Here is an 18,343-nt window from a genome sequence, read left to right as displayed (position 1 = left end):
CTTAAATGAAAGCTATATGAGGTACTGACACTGAAGTGTTATTACTCAGTGGATGAATTCATGCGGTACAAACTGGAAATTTGAGATGGGTACAATGTGTTATCCTTATAGTGTTGTTATTTATTATAGTGCTATTACTTATTAATGTAAAAATCATTGTAATTGTTTTATAAATTTTTGACATGTCTCCTGTATGCAAACCAAATGTATTGCAAATGTACGTCATGAGATGAATAAAACACAATTCACAAACTGTCTATTGCATAAGCTTTATTTTACAATGTAAAACATGTTTGTTGCACAACATAAGTGACTAGTTCTCAGTTAGACAGTTCTCAATCAATGTCACAACCTCACAAACTACAGTACTATTGCCATATGTCCTATAATACTTTAATATTGTGTATTTTAATTATTTATTATGTTTATATTGTCCATTGTATAAAATGTAATTTACAATGTTAAAAACAAGTTTTGTGCACAACATTCCATGTAAGTGGAATGTATCTTTGTTTGTAATGTTCGGTTGGCTAAGAACTGGTGTTCCTTGTGGATGCAAGTCAGTTGTTTTCTGAACTTTGCCCAATAAGCTGAAAACTACTTATATATAAACAAAAATCAGTAGAACAAAAACAGTTAAGTTGTTATTCAACCTTAAATTTAATGGATGCCTTTTATTGTTTAGAGTCAATTGCCACTTTTTGCACCACACACTAACCTAACCTATAATTAATACTTTGTATTTTAATTATTTATTATGTTTAATATTGTCCATTGATAAAATGCAATTTACAACGTTAAAAACAACTTAAGTCATGACATTCTGTGTGAATGGAGAGTATCTCTGTTTATAACGTTCGACTGGCTCAGAACTGGTGTTCCTTGTGGATGTTAGTCAGTTGTTTTATGAAACTTGGCCAACAAGCTGAAAACTACTTAGAAATAAACAAAAATCAGTAGAACAAAAACAGTTAAGTTATTCAACCTTAAATCTAATGGATTCCTCTTATTATTTAGAGTCAATTGCCACTTTTGCTCTACACAGTTATCTTGTTTGAATCATTTTGGATTTTGTTTTGATCTACTGATTACTTTACTAGACAGTAACACACAACGCCATCTGCAAAAATCTAAGAGAGCACTCGATGTACTTTACGTACATCCAGACTTGAATTTTCTGCCATATTTCAAGATAGAGCTTTGTCATGGAAACAATAAAAGCATCTCACAATGAAGTCCGCATTAAATTTTGGGGCTTCTATAAACCATCATCAAGGTTGCAGATTTTGTGTTTTTTAAAATCTGTCCTGCTTTTTTCATTGCTTCTGCAGCAGTGTCCTGACCTATTTCTGTACTGTGTGGAGTATGTTCCATCTCTTATTACTTTATTTGGTATAAATCTCTCAACTGCCACTGGTATTACTCTTTGAATCTAAGCCACATCTGGTCTGTGCTTAAATAGTTACTTTTGAATGGAGACTGTCTCTTAGGTAGGTATCAGTGAACTTTTATCTACTTTTTTAAAAAAATAGACATGTTTTGTGTTTATTTTTGGTAGATTTGGATGGAATGGTATTCAGTCTTGCTACAACCATCTTGTGGTCACTCATCACCTTATCAATTATGGTTCTCCCTATTGGCTCTAGATTATTTGTTACTAAAAGATCAAGTGCTATGACTGCCATTTACATTTCATATGAATGTATTATATGAATGTGTGGCGTCTGTTCTTTTGGACATGTCTAAAAGAACAGAGACCATGTGGAATCGACAGCTGTGATACATTATATGTAAATTGAAGTTGGAGGGGGGAGAAAGGAAAGGGAAGGGAAAGGAAGGGAAGGGAAGGGAAGGGATTATTGATGTCAGCTGCATCGGGATGTTACACAAAATTAGCAGCGATGAATGAAAATGAGTGCCAGACAGCGATTCGAACCTGGGATCACCTGCAGGAGATCCCAGGTTCGAATCCTGGTCCAGCACATACTTTCGTTGGCTGCCGCTGATTCCTCGTAATATCCTGATGCATCTGACATCAATAATCCCTTCCATTTCCTTTCCTTTCTCCCCCCCTCCACCTTCAACGTACGTATAATTTACACTTCAGTTTCTTAGTTATTCAGTTTGATATTCCATGGATCATTTTGCATGATACATTGTTATGATGTGAAACAAGTCATTTTACATTTACATCACAAATTAATTTGTAAATATGGTTACATGTTAAACATTTATAAGTTTTTTTTGATTAAAAAAAAATGCAGATGTGAGTTAGTAATTCCTACCCGCCGTCTGGTAAAAACAGTCCACTCACCCACAGTCAGCTCCCTAATAATAGAAATTCTTTTACAGAAAAGGAGGAGTTGTCAATGAAAAACTTTTTCAGTTTGTTTCCAAATTTTAATTTGCTATGTGTCAGACATTTTAAGTTCCTGCATAAGTGATAAAAGACTTCATTGCAGCACTGTGCATCCCTTTTTGTGAAAAAGACAACCTTAATGTGGAGTGATTAATGCTATTTTTTTCTTCTGGTACTGTAATTATTTACATCACTGTTCATTTGTACTGCAGTGGATTTACAACAAACTTCATGAGGGAAATAATGTACTGTGAAGCAGTAGTCAGAATGCCCAACTCTTTAAACAGATGTCTACAAGATCATAGTGGCTGAGCACCACATATTATTTTTACAGCATGTTTTTGCACAATGAAGACTTTCATTCTCATAGATGAGTTATGAAATAACAGTAACCATTTGACATTATTAACATTATTATATGTGAATATGAAACATACATTAAGTTACTGATTTGTCTCTCCCCAAGATTTGCAATAATTCTAAGTGCATATGTGGCTGAACTAAGTCATCAGGAGCTCCAAAATGTGCTTTTTCCAGTCAAGGACACTTTTAAAAACTTTAACATTTCTTCTGTTTCTGTATGAATGCTTGGATTTATTACAATAGTACTGTCACCTGCAAAAAGAACTAATTCTACTTGAAGAAAATAATCTCCTTTCAAACAAACGGTTTGGTTACAAACGAGGAAGAAATACCACCTCAGCAGCTCTTGATATTGCAGAAAACAATAAATTTCGGTGAGAAATAGACATTCTCTAATGTAAACGGTAACGAGGAAGAAATACCACCTCAGCAGCTCTTGATATTGCAGAAAACAATAAATTTCGGTGAGAAATAGACATTCTCTAATGTAAACGGTAAACAAAGAGGTACCACAGGGATCAGTGCTTGGGCAATTCTTTTTTATAATTGCCATCAATGATTTGCCACATCATCTTCCTCAATCTGTGGTCTGCTATGCAGACAACACAACAATTATTGCAAAGCACCAAGACGCATCAGCATTACAACAAATGTCACTGGAATCACTAAATTGTGCAGTAAAATGATTCTCCTCTAACAAACTGCTGTGTAATACTGACACGACCCAGAATCTTCTGTTAGGGCTATCTAATGATATAGAAACTAGATCAATTAAACTTTTAGGGTTCCATACTGACTCCAAATTGAGCTGTGGAGAACCATCTGTCACTTCTGCAAAAGAATATCAAGGATAACATATCTAATGTGAAACTGAGAGATTTGATTACTCCTAACTATTTAAGATTGATATATTTTGAACTGTTCCAGTCTCACATTTCTAACGGGCTGCTAGTGTGAGGCCACTCCGCACATATAGCTGATACATTGAACATACATAAAAAGTCGTACGAGAAATGTGTAGGGCTGGACCAACAGATCACTGCTGATCTCTGTTTAGAGAACTCAATGTACTTAGAATTGTAAATCTGTAAATATATGTCTCATCACGGTACAATACAACAAATATAAAAGAATTTCATGTAACAGGAGATATACACGAACACAACACCAGAGGAAAAATTCTACATCTACATCTACATTAATACTCCGCAAGCCACCCAACGGTGTGTGGCGGAGGGCACTTTACGTGCCACTGTCATTACCTCCCTTTCCTGTTCCAGTCGCGTATGGTTCGCGGGAAGAACGACTGTCTGAAAGCCTCCGTGCGCGCTCTAATCTCTCTAATTTTACATTCGTGATCTCCTCGGGAGGTATAAGTAGGGGGAAGCAATATACTCGATACCTCACCCAGAAACGCACCCTCTCGAAACCTGGCGAGCAAGCTACACCGCGATGCAGAGCGCCTCTCTTGCAGAGTCTGCCACTTGAGTTTATTAAACATCTCCGTAACGCTATCACGGTTACCAAATAACCCTGTGACGAAACGCGCCGCTCTTCTTTGGATCTTCTCTATCTCCTCCGTCAACCCGACCTGGTACGGATCCCACACTGATGAGCAATACTGAAGTATAGGTTGAACGAGTGTTTTGTAAGCCACCTCCTTTGTTGCTGGACTACATTTTCTAAGCACTCTCCCAATGAATCTCAACCTGGTACCCGCCTTACCAACAATTAATTTTATGTGATCATTCCACTTCAAATCGTTCCGCACGCATACTCCCAGATATTTTACAGAAGTAACTGCTACCAGTGTTTGTTCCGCTATCATATAATCATACAATAAAGGATCCTTCTTTCTATGTATTCGCAATACATTACATTTGTCTATGTTAAGGGACAGTTGCCACTCCCTGCACCAAGTGCCTATCCGCTGCAGATCTTCCTGCATTTCGCTACAATTTTCTAATGCTGCAACTTCTCTGTATACTACAGGATCATCCGCGAAAAGCCGCATGGAACTTCCGACACTATCTACTAGGTCATTTATATATATTGTGAAAAGCAATGGTCCCATAACACTTCCCTGTGGCACGCCAGAGGTTACCTTAACGTCTGTAGACGTCTCTCCATTGATAACAACATGCTGTGTTCTGTTTGCTAAAAAATCTTCAATCCAGCCACACAGCTGGTCTGATATTCCTTAGGCTCTTACTTTGTTTATCAGGCGACAGTGCGGAACTGTATCGAACGCCTTCCGGAAGTCAAGAGAAATAGCATCTACCTGGGAGCCTGTATCTAATATTTTCTGGGTCTCATGAACAAATAACGCGAGTTGGGTCTCACACGATCGCTGTTTCCGGAATCCATGTTGATTCCTACATAGTAGATTCTGGGTTTCCAAAAACGACATGATACTCGAGCAAAAAACATGTTCTAAAATTCTACAACAAATCGACGTCAGAGATATAGGTCTATAGTTTCGCGCATCTGCTCGACGACCCTTCTTGAAGACTGGGACTACCTGTGCTCTTTTCTAATCATTTGGAACCCTCCGTTCCTCTAGAGACTTGCGGTACACGGCTGTTAGAAGGGGGGCAAGTTCTTTCGCGTACTCTGTGTACGCGTACTCTGTGGATATTCTGAGACACAGACTGGTAAAAACAGTACACTAATCGACAGTCAGCTCCCTAATAATATTTAACAAATTACCACCTTCAGCATAGTCCATGCCTTCTAAACTATTTCAAAGAAACTGTACAGCTGGCTGGCTGAAAATCCATTTTATAATGTAACAGAATTTTTTGATGAAAAAATGTCAACATGTGTAAAAATTTAAAATACAGTATATGGGTAAATGTTTGTAGTTGCACAGATAATTCATTATAAAACTTTGTAATTGTGTGTATAATTAAGTATAAATATCTGTGATTGAGCATGTAATAAAAGACACGAAACACAAGTTAAAACTTGGAGTTTACATTTAATGTCTGTAATTATGTATAGAACGAAACATATCAGTATTACGTATAAGACATAAAGCTTATTCCGTTATGTTAATGGTCAATGTCATATAAAGTTGTATAAAGATAATAGAGGGTAGATTGCCTACATTATCTGAGGAACAATAGTGGACATAGAACCTTATGTCTGTTGTCAGCAGAGAGAGCACCTGTTAGTGGGTAAACAGTTAATTTCTTGCTTTGAGCTTAAGCAAAGAAAACATTATCAATTAGGTTCCTGCTGTCGTTATTCACCTGTGTTGGAAAGTTAATTATTGAGATCAAATTGTAGGGTCCATACAAGCCTTACAGATCATTTTTCTTATAGAATCCTTTACAAAATCTACATTGAAGCCACCACAGCCTACTAACTGCTTGCTGCTGTCTGACAGATAGCACAGTAAGGAATCCTGTTTCCTCATAAACATTTCAAAATTTCCCAGTGGAGAACTACATACAGTCACAATTAAAAGTGAAGTATTTTTTAGTATTAATTCAGAAGCACACACTTTTATGCAATAATCACTACAAAATCTACTTGTCTCAATGTTTTCGAACTTGTGTTCTACCTTAATATACACAACAATGCCTCCTATTCCCATATTAGCTCTGCATGAGTAAGGTGCTAGATATGGATGAGTGTTGCTAAGATAGGCACAGGATGTCTATCTTTTCAGAGTTCCCTAGATTTTCCAAATAGACAAAAAGCTCCTGTACCATATTACTAAACTGGGCTCCTAAACTAATTGCTGAAAATAATTTTTGGAGAAAGAATTTTGCACAATTTCTGAAAATTTTATGCCTACCACCAACTTTAACATGTATTTTCAGTAATATGTCGAGGGCACACTTGTCACAACCAACTATAATAGTATGAGTGGCGTACCTGTTTAAAATAAGACTCAAGTTTTCCTTGAATCTTACAGCAAGAGTATCATCTGAGTTGAGAGGGTTGGTGAAAAGAACCAGTTATTAATTTACACAGAAAATTTATTCCATTCCATCTTGGCATAGTTTACAGCAACCTGTTATTGCTAATATTAAAAAAAAACAGTCATGGGTTGCAAGAATGTTCTATATTAACTTGAGAACAACGTGTTTCACCTGGATAGGGCATCACAACAATATGTTAAAAGATCAGAAATTTTCTGCCAAAAAGCAAGAAGGAATGATACCACATCAGTCATACTTAAAGGCAGCCTCATGGAGACAATGACAAGCATAGCAGCGCAGACCAAGACCTCACCTGCAAGCTGTAAACAGCCATACACTACAACAGCCCCAGAGACCCGTCCGTGTTCACATAGTGCATACTTTATTCAGGTTGCCAAGTATAGTTTCTTCTCATACTAGCTTACAGGGAATGTGTACTTCAGTCTCACTGCAAGATAATGACAATATTATGTAAAAGATAGTTGCTACTCACCATATAGTAGAGATGCTGAGTCGCAGATAGGCACAACAAAAAGACTGTCAGCAAGTAAGCTTCCAGCCAAAAGGCCTTCATTGAAAATAGACCACACACACACACACACACACACACACACACACACATGGACACAGTCTCCGGCTGCCTTGGGCCAGACTCTGGCTTCAGGGTGTGCGTGTGTGTGTTTTGTCTATTTCCGATGAAGGCCTTTTTGGCCAAAAGCTTATTTGTTGCCAGTCTTTTTGTTGTGCCTATCTGTGACTCAGCATCTCCACTATATAGTAAGTAGCAGCTATCCTTTTCATAATATTGTCATTATTCCATCCTGGATTTTTCAATGTTTCACTACAATATAATCCACTTCTAGCAGCAATAAACACTCCACCACCAACTGTGTTTAATCTACCCTTTCTAAAAACCATAATGTCATTTGTAAAAATTTCGACTAAACTTATCTCCAGCTTTAGACAGCTACACTACCTAAAATGATTCAAGCTTCAACACTTTCTATTAGTGCTCAGAGGTCTGGTTCAAAAAGCCTACAACAACTTGTAAGTATAATACTGATGGTTTCTAGGACTATCCTCATCACGTGTTTGACCTGCACTTGCTTGAGACTGAAGCCCTTTTTGTACTTTCCCGAGACCCTCCAAATCAGAAAGCCACACAGTACACTCTACACAGCTGCCACTACTAGTGTAGCCACCTGCAGCCAACTGCTGTGTGTAATGGCCTCTTGATCTGTTAAGTGGAATCTGACACCCCTCCACCCTATGGTGCAGATTTAGGAATCTGCAGCCCACACAAGTCACTCTGATTCAGACCCTCCACTCGGCTCTGCACCAAAAGGTCTGCAAATCAATACTGACAAAATGCTACAGATGGTGAGCTCTGCATATTCATCTTACAATCAAGACTGACCAGTTTTTACCACTTCAGATAACCACCTGAAATCAAACAGAATCTCTTCCTATCCATAGTGAGACACATCATTAGTATTCACATAAGTCACCACCTGCAGTTGGCTGCATCCAGGAGGCAGTGGTTGGCAACAGTTAATTTGATGGTTAGTTTTAGTTAGGTGTGTCAGTGATGTTCACTGTATCTCTCCCTGACTGTTCTAAACGTTTGCGCCACATAAGACATGGATTTGCACGTAACGTGGTACACATACACAGCTTTCGGAGCCCTAGGTCATCTTGAAAATTACAAAGCTATGAAATGGAGAAAAATTATGGGTTTCAGAGAATACCAGTATGAGCTCTGAAAAATGAAAGAGCAACAAAGGGTGTACTGGAAACTGGGAGTCAAACTCGGCTATAAATAGCTGCGTGGAACCCACAATTTTTCACTGTCTGGGTGAGTCCAGGTTACAGTTGAAGAAGATGGCTGGGTTGTTTGTTGTAATAATGTGCATAAAATTAGGTGTTAGGAAACCTTTTATGAAGGTATTTGTCTGGATTGTATCATTGTATGGAAGTGAAACATGGATGATTGGCAATTCAGACAAGAAGAACAAAGAAAGTTTTGAAAAGTGTTGCTATAGAAGAATGCTCAAAGATTAGATGGGTAGATAAAATAACAAATGAGGAAACACTAAACTGAATTGGAGAAAAAAGAAACCTACGGCACAACTTGACTGAAAGAAGGGATCGGCTGATAGAATACATACTGAATCTTCAAGGAATTGTAATTTTTGTCATGAAGGAAGTGTGGGGGTAAACAATGTAAAGAGACACCAAGACCCAAATACAGTAAGCAGGTTCAAATGGATGTAGGTTGAGGCAGTTATAAAGAGATGAAGATGCTTGCACAGGACAAACTAACAAGGAAAGCCTCATTAATCCAAATTTCAGACTGAAAACCACAACAACTACTACAACAAAAGAGAAACAACTACTCAGCTGCATACCGGGATGTTCATCATTAATAGAGTACACCAAGAAAATCTGAGACATCAGATAATGGCTGTAGTTTCTCCTTGCTTTCAGACATTCAGTGTATCAAAATAGGAAGGCTATGTTGGCTACTATTATGAGGCCAGATCACTCAATAATCCAGTCTGTTGCCTCTGAAAGTGTTGAAAAGGTTGTTGTCCCACTTCAGGAAGCATATGTTAGTGAGACCTCTTGGCACTCAGTGATGATGGCACCTACAGTCCAGATATCTGTATTGTTGAGGAGTGTAAGTCACCACACTGCAGAAAAGTCAAGAGCTCATATTTATCTACATTGATAATTAATTTTGCCATTAAAAGTTAAAAAAACTAAAATTTATCAAATCTTGCTTGATAGGATGGTTCATATGAGTGTACTTCCCATTCACGATGATATTCTTCGATGTTGAAATGTTCATTAGTTCCCATCTATACACTTTTTCTTTATAATCTGCACTTTGATTCTAAAGATATGAAAATTATTTTTCTATTTCATCCAATCTCTGTCAACAAACAATTGTTCCAACTACAATCAAAGACTAACTACTTTCCCTTGGTATTATTTAGATCGTAAATAACTGTCATGGGGGGGGGAAAAAAAAAAAAAAAAAAAAAAAAAAAAAAAAAAAAAAAAACCACACACCATTCATTTTAAAAATATACTCACAAGTACAAAATGAAAATTATGTCATGTATTGGAAAATTTGACTCGTTCCACATCATTACGAAATATCGTATTCATGATCCATGGAACTAGTATTAATCTAATCTAATCTAATCAACATGACAGACATCTTCTTTGCTTTTAAATACACAGATAATTATTCAAAAGCTAATGCCCCCTCACATAGCAACATCATAATACCCTACAAATGTATCCTATTTTGCACCTACAAACTATTCATCTACAACAAATAAGTATGCCCCATTTGCAATAGTGTTTGTCAATCTGATTTTATGTCCAAAGCAGCAAAGCAAAAGATGGATAAGACCAAAAATTTTCATATGCAATGTAATCAAAATGTCATAAGTAACTATCTTAAGTCTATCTGACACATTCGTTATGTAGCACCTCTGTATTCCCACTCTTCATGAAGCATACAGTGTTTCGCGAGATAGGACTGGCAGGAGGGAGTGAGAGGGGGGAGGGGGACACATCAAGCACCCCACACAGAAGAGAATTGTCATTACTGAAGCAATGGATTTCCAAGGGAAAATAGCACAATCGAGAATACACATCAAATAATAATATAATTTTGGTGTTAATAAAGTGACACAAATATTAATTAAACAAATACAAACTGTGAATTTTAAATGTTTATTCTTAACTCTGGATACACAGTGCACAACATTGTTACAATGTTCATGCATAGATAATGGTTTGTCAATAAAACTGTGTTTAACAGTTTTTCACATTAAGCTACAAAATATTTTTCAAATATGAAGAAGTAATCTAGTAACATTCACATGGTCCTGATTTAGACTAGGAAACAAGTGTGTGCTGCTTCTGGCACCAAAACAGAGCAGTTCTTTGAATAAAAAAGTGATGCTTCATTCTCAAATCTTATTCATTAACTCCATATATGAAACCAAGTTAACAAGTTTGCAGCAGTATGACAATTTACACTGCAATGTACAGCTGTCACCAGAAGATGTGCTGTAATTTTGCTGAAACCAAACTATTGCTTAATTTTTATCCTTGAAGAAGATGTAATGGTGAAATACAGAGAATAAACACTAGAAAGATTGTAACATTCAATCTGACTGATGGGCATTTTTTACCATTTAAAAAATTGAGTACATTTCAATTTAGAGGGCTTCTATTTGATGACTTTTAATGTATTTTGTTGGTTTAAATTTCTGTAAAATACCAACATCTATTACAAAAACTGAATAAAGTATAAACATTTTTAACTTAAAGAACTGCAGCTGGTCATTTTGATTGGTTAAATATTTTTTACATTTCATGTAACATAAGGCGCAATAATGGATTTTTAAATCCATTTAGCTTATTTTATTTCATTGTTGTGCTCTTGTTCCCTCTCTTTCTTTCAGTTTTAATTTATTTAGGGGAAGAGTGGACATACGTTAGTTGCTGTTCTCTGTCAATAAGTTGTTGTGCTCAGCAGAAATTCAGCACTCCTCATTATTAAAGTGCATTGCTGTCTTCACTTGGCTAGAGAAGTACTGAACTACTTTAGTTGAAGCGATGATATTAGTGAATGTGATGAGTTGGATGATAAGGATGACACAGAATATCTGCCTCATGAAACAGAACAAGGTGTAACATCAGATCCGAAAGATGAACATTCAGAACCTATGCAACAACATGTGAGTAAGCCAGAGCTAACAGGTTTGATTCCAGTGGTCCCACAAATCTCTATTTGCAGCCAAGGAGGGAGACCGAAAGATTCACATTCAACTCAGCATCTGAAAATTGGAAGTGAAGGGACTGCAGCTGATGCAACAGTGTGGACTCGAAATGGACTGAGCCATGCACCCAGAAGATTAGGGCATCATGCGCTGGAAACTCCAGGGCCAATGTGTCAAGCTATGACACTTATAGTCACAGGGAGTTACTTGAGGGCATGGTGAGTGTTGCGAGACAATAATATTTGACAAAACACAAAAAATCTTTACAGAAATTAGAGCCCGAAAAATTCTCCAGGATGACACATGGGTATTTAGTATCGCCCAATTAGAAGTTGCCATAGCTGTAATGTATGCACATGGAGTGTATGGAGGAAAGAATTTCCCCCTCATACTTCTGAGGTCTCAAGTGTGGGGGCAACCATTTTTTTCTCGCACTACGGAAGAACTAAGTTCATAGAAGTCAAGCAATTATTAAGATTTGGTGATAAGGACAAACCAATGACAAAGGAGCCAAGACTGATGTCTTCACTGCAGCTACCCCACACTGGAATCCATTTGCAGACAACTGTATCTGGAATTATAAACTAGATGCATTTATAACTGCAGGTGGGCAGCTCTATCCATGGAAAGCACATTGCCATTACATACAACACTGGAGTAATAAACCAAGTACATTTGGTTTGAAGTTCTGGCAGTCAGCAGATGCCAATAGTAAATATATGATGAATGGGTTTCCTTACTTGGGTAAACAAAGTTAAAAAGCCACTAAGAGCATGATGTTACATGTCTCACGCAACATTACATTCTGAGAGGAAGAAATGTAATGTACAATTTTTTTCACAGCCAAACATCTGGCAGAATAGTTGAAGCATGAGAACATAACCATGGTGGGTGGAATGAAAAAAATGTGAAGAAAAGTTCCTCCATCAGTAAAGTCTACTGCCAGATCTTTGTATGATACTATCTTATACAAATCTGGTGACACAAGAATTATTTCTTATCAAAGGAAAACCATGAAAAATGTTGTTTACTGAGCACACTGCACCAGTCAATTGCACTGGATCAAAGAACACAGAAGAAACTCTCCGAAACTGTGAGCTTCTGCAACTCCACTAAATTTGGAGTTGATATTATGAACCAGATGTCTCATCGGTACACTGTAAGTTTGGCTACCACAGATGGGTTTTGCACATTTTTCTCAACATGCTAGATCTTGCTGGAATCAATGCTTGGATCCTTTACAGAGAGACAGCAGGAGAGAAAGCTAGCCGGAAAATGTTCCTTTTCAAATTAGCAGAAGAACTCTCCTTTGCATAAGTACAATCACAGAAAGGGCCTGTTCATACATTCACTGCAACCAATAAAATATTTAACGGGTTGGTACAGAAGACTTGTCAAATAGGAGGACACCATTATTATCAAACAAAAAATTTAAAAAAATATACTTGTGGTGTAAGAAATTCGAATATGGTCCATATGCTGGAAGTGATGTAAGAAATTCGAATATGGTCCATATGGTGGTGGTGGTGGTGGGGGGGGGGGGGTGGGGGGGGGGAGTTATTTTATGTTATTTACCCATAGTTGCCACAGAAACTTAGTTCATTTTTTCCTTTTATTTCCTAGTTATACATTTATGGCTTGTTTGGGGCTTAGTTCGTGAACAATTCATAAAGATAAAAAATGTTATTTCATAAAAATATGTTTATTTGCAATTGAAAGTTTAGTTTCAATGAATATTGTATTTATGATGAATTCTTTACTCTGATCCTTTTTTTCTTTAATGAAATGATAGTCCCTATGTAAAAATTTAAGAATAATGCTTTGGTAGAGTATTTATAATACACTACTGACATTTAAAAACATTGCACTCAGTTAATTTAACAAGCAAAAGTGAAAAAAGAAAGAAAAACATTACCGGTCAAAATGACCGGCAGCAGTTCTTCCAAATAGTTCATGAATGCTGCCCCTAGTTTTAAGTACCCAAGACATGAGGCAAAGAAATGCAATTAAACTTCACAAACAAAATTATATATGCCTATCTGCCACCAATTAAAAATTGTCAGCAAATTTCCTTGATTGTACATGTGCATTGCAATTCTTCTTTGATAAGTTTAGCTTAGTATAGAGCTTTTTTTGCACTGAGTGTGTGCTTTGATTATGTGTGAAAGTAAACTGTGATGATCTGTATTCACTCTATTAAAAGGTGGAGTAAGAAGCAGGAGGACCATAGCCAACTATTCAGTAGCTTCTACCTATTGTGAATTGACTGCAGATATAGTGAGCTATCACTAGCACTCAGTCATCTTATGGGCACTGAATTTTGTGTAGATTGCCATTAACTCACCAATACGAAATAAACTTTGTGTCGCTTGCTGTGTAATGCAAGTCTTTGAACTAGATATCATTTCAGTGTCTTGTGTTTGGGTTTTGCTGCTTATTCGCCCAAACAGCTTCGCATTTGGTCTTTTGAAGTTGAGCAACTCTATTCCAGATCTTTCTATCACAGAAAATTCAACATGGTCACCATGAATAAAATCCCAGACACATCCATTAATTTCTTGAAACAACAAAAAATATTGCCTCTCACTGTACTACGTTCCTGTGCTGTTAAACAGTAATGCAGATCGGTAATACCCTCCACAACTCCATCCTATTTGCCGGCCGCGGTGGTCTCGCAGTTCTAGGCGCGCAGTCCGGAACCGTGCGACTGCTACGGTCGCAGGTTCGAATCCTGCCTCGGGCATGGATGTGTGTGATGTCCTTAGGTTAGTTAGGTTTAAGTAGTTCTAAGTTCTAGGGGACTGATGACCACAGCAGTTGAGTCCCATAGTGCTCAGAGCCATTTGAACCATTTGAATCCATCCTATTTGCACACAGTTTTCTTCTGCTGTGGGTAAGAAACAGGCATCATTGTTATGCATCACAAGGTATCATCCCACATTCATCCATGGTTTGAATGCAGCTACAGTGTAGTGTAAGGAAAATCTCCAGTTTGATGGTACTAATGGGAATCAGCACGGGAGTTGCCTGTCCTCTTTTTGCCAATTGTATATCAGTGCTGCAACATGGTACAATATATATCTAAATGGATGTAAACAGTATGGTTTTTCTCTCTATTCTACTACTTTTATTGACACAGTGATTCTCACTTAGTGCTGGTAGTAATAAGCCAATTAGAAGTTTCCAAACATGTGAGAGACTCTTCACATTTACGAGGGTTGTAACATCTTGCAGCTGTTATGTCTGCAAGTCATCTCACAGCAGCTGACAGCACAAAGAATTCAGTCAGCTCTAGATACTCCCACAACGCAGCCAATATTAAATATTACTACAAACAGTATAAAGGTCGAATGTCGTGGCTAGCCATTGTCCCTCCCTTATATGCTATCTCGTGGATTTTTATTCAAGCTCAAATTGCTAACAGCTGCACTGTTTCTGTCTACTGACAGTTGAGTTCATCAGCTGGGCATCCTGACCACTTCAGCACCTCACACTGCATAACTTTCAACCAAATTTCACTGCATATGATCATATTGTGTATTTAACTGTATTTGTCTGGCAGTGTGCTCAGAGAGGAAAATCAACAATGACCAAAACCACATTCACTACATCTGATAAATATGCTCTGGAATTAAGAAAATATGTATTTCTTAAAATAATAACAATAATAATAAACTTTACACACAACTGCCATCAACATCTTATTATAATCCACAGCAGTGACAGTAGCTCATTTTAGAATATGTTAAAAAAGAAGCTAATTTTGCTAGACTTCTCATTAACAACAGAACCAGCTTAAGCATGTGTTTCTTACTTGGTCACTATGATAAAAAGAATGACACAAAGTGAAACAGAATAAACAGCACAACAAGTGAACAAAATTGTTTGAGTTATAAGCTCACAAACTGCACTCATGTCATCAACACAGTCAATAAAGTTTGTGGACCATTTTCAAATGCCTCCTGACATCCACCCTGCGACTCAATGTGGCATGACAAATGGGACATTTTGTTTTGTCGAAATGAGTTTCCATGTGCTGTTTCAGAGATGTGCGTTGCTTGTAGCTCGAATCACACAGACTGCATCTGTATTCTCCACCAGTCTTTGGCATCGAAAAGTCACACGCTGCTGATAAAGAGAATGGGAGCCATTCGTAACCTAGAAACCAAATAACACTGATTTCAAACACACTGTTCCTTACTGTCAGTAGTACCACAACAAATAAAATCCTGACCAACAGAAAATATGAGTATACTCCAGCTGATAAACATGAAGTACGAATGGATTTTGAAAACTCTTAGGTGAGAGAGTAACAAGATGAGTAAAGCTGTAAACTTGTTGACAAAACAACACTTAGCACTTCTGAAAAGTAAATAAGTTAAAAACAATTTAATGGTGCTGAACCAAGAGGCAAGCAAAATTAGGCAACTACTGTGTTCCATTTACAAAAATAAATACAGTAGTGCCCTAACACTGATTGTAACGTGATTTCTACACTCATTTGGAACTGAAAATTTGTAAAATGAAAGATTTTGAATGAGAACTCTTACAACATTTGGAATTGCTAAAAACGTTGATGGACTAGAATTTTAGTCTACTTTCAACAGTAATATTCCTAGAATACTAGCCTTTCTCTTGTATCTTTCTAATAATATAAATAATGATATGAGTAAATAGGTAACAACTCACCATACAGCTGAGTGGTCAATAGGCTCATAAACAAGACTAAAACAAATATTAAGCTTTTAGAAAAGTCCTCCTTTTGGAGCAATACAACATCCTGGCTGAGCAGCAGCTTAATTGGGTAGTAGTCAGGCAATGTAGCTCTGCCTGTGTGTGTGTGTGTGTGTGTGTGTGTTTTCTGTATTAGTTTGCTCTAAAAAGCAGACATTTTCTGAAAGCTTAGCAGCCTTTTCAGTCTTATTTATGAGCCTATCGGTCAGTTGATACCTATTCACTAATTCCATTATTTGTACTCCACCAGGGATGTTCTATTATCATAGCTAAGAATATGGTTCTAGTATTTGCATGAATTGTGGGTGATGTCACAGATTTGTTCTGTTCTTCTTCCACTCTGCAGCATGTGGTTGACTATAAGGCTTCACCTCACATTGCTGGTCAAGACCATATCCACAAGATGCTGTCCATTTGGCGAAGAAGATGCGAGATAGAAATCTGCATAGTGCTAGCAATTGTTTCTCGCTAACATACACTGCTAGCCATTAAACATGCAACACCATGCGGGCAGTGTGCAACCAACGTTAAACTGATATTAAGAGTACTACATGTGTGGATATGCAAATGATGATGTTTGTTTGTGAGAAGATCATGCTATACCTTGTGTAAGGAGAAACTTCTATTATCACTGGTCGGAATTCGGAAGTGGCAGGATGGTGGCCTACTGAGACTTCGATATATCGTTCTGTGACACTGCTGCTCATGTTGGTTGGGATCCCACAACTGTAATGCAAATATGAAGTCTGTGGGTTAAGGAGGGTCATACTCAGCGCCATGCAGAATCTCGATGGCCTTATACGACTTGTGCCTGAGAGAATTGACTTAATTGTTCTCTCAACTGTGCAGTCCCATATGGCTACATAATGTACCTCGAATCTAGAAATGGGCTCGTTTGCAGCATGACAAATATCCACATAGAGAGTGCAAGATGTCTGAAGCACAACAGACTGTCAGACTTGTGACCACTGTTGCGGCTTAACTTGATGCTTAAGCAGAAAAAGAAAGCGGTAGGGGGCAATACACCAACAATGGTGTACCCAATGACAACAATGAACTCAGGAGTTGCACCACACCATTTTTTCTGATGAATCTCAGTTCTGCCTAGATCATCACAAAGGACATATCCATGTGTGTTTGTTCCACAGAGAACAAACGTTGTCAAATTACAGTCATCATTGTCACAAGCACCTAGGCTGTTGGTATGTGGTTCAAATGGGTACACAAAATGACCACCTCTACTTTGCAAAGCTGGTAATTTTGACAACAATCGTTACATTTCTGACATGCTAAGACTGATGGCTGTACTCTATTTTTCAGGTCTCTGTGACATTATCTTGCAACAAGATAACACAAGACTGCATTGTGTCCATGCTGCACCGACCTGCCTCGATACAGAAGGTTTTCGACTGTCACTCTAGCCTGCATATCCTACAGATCTCTCTCGTCTGGTCACCCCTTGTCAGGAGACTGGCACGCTGCCACTCGCCAGCCACTATGATTGATGAATTCTGGCACAGAGCTGAAGCAGCATGGAATGATATACTTATTTTTGTCATCCAAGCTCAGTTAGAGTGGCTGAGTTAGAGGTTTTATTACAGTCAGAGGTACCAAATTTTTCACCCTTCAGTCCCACAAAGCAAATATAAATTTAATCACTTTCTTCCTACTATATTTCATTACTTGCTGTCCTTCCTGGTGTTGCAATTTTAATGATCAACAGTGTAGAACAGCACTGGACTCAACAAGTCAACAGTCAACAACAGGTCAGACTGCTCACAGCCAACAATTCTCAAATATGCAGTAAGCACATCTACATGAATAATCCGCAAATCACATTTAAGTGTCTGGCAGAGGGCTCATCGAGCCATCTTCACACTTCTCTATTATTCCAATGTCGCAAAGCGTGCAGCAAAAAGGAACACCTATATCCGTCTGTGTGAGCTCTGGTTTCCCTTATTTTACTTTGGTGATTGTTTCTCCCAATGAAGGTTGGCGTCAACAAAGATTTTCACATTCCAAGGAGAAAGTTGGTGATTGAAATTTCATAAGAAGATTCCACAACAACAAAAAATACCTTTGCTTTAATGATGCCCACCCCAAATACTGTATCATTTCAGTGAAACTTTCTCCCCTATTTCGCGATAATA

The 18,343-nt window shown here is 37.7% G+C and overlaps 1 protein-coding gene across 9 annotated transcripts in view; it reads right to left on the bottom strand.

Moving 5' to 3' along the window:
• The window catches only part of LOC126235879 (broad-complex core protein isoforms 1/2/3/4/5-like), a 514,245-nt gene that overhangs the window by 241,948 nt on the left and 253,954 nt on the right, over nt 1-18,343 (bottom strand). Inside the window, exon 6 of one of the 9 annotated variants that reach the window (XM_049944798.1) lies at nt 15,370-15,617. The exons of the other annotated variants lie outside the window; for them this stretch is intronic. Coding sequence (XP_049800755.1) covers nt 15,388-15,617 — 230 coding nt within the window. The 3' untranslated portion in view covers nt 15,370-15,387. Of the gene's footprint in view, nt 1-15,369; nt 15,618-18,343 lie in introns of those variants that run through there. 9 annotated transcript variants of the gene reach the window in all.

The sequence above is a fragment of the Schistocerca nitens genome, chromosome 2 (genome assembly GCF_023898315.1).
Source record: "Schistocerca nitens isolate TAMUIC-IGC-003100 chromosome 2, iqSchNite1.1, whole genome shotgun sequence".
NCBI lineage: Eukaryota > Metazoa > Arthropoda > Insecta > Orthoptera > Acrididae > Schistocerca > Schistocerca nitens.
This window is presented reverse-complemented; position numbering and strand designations above follow the sequence as displayed.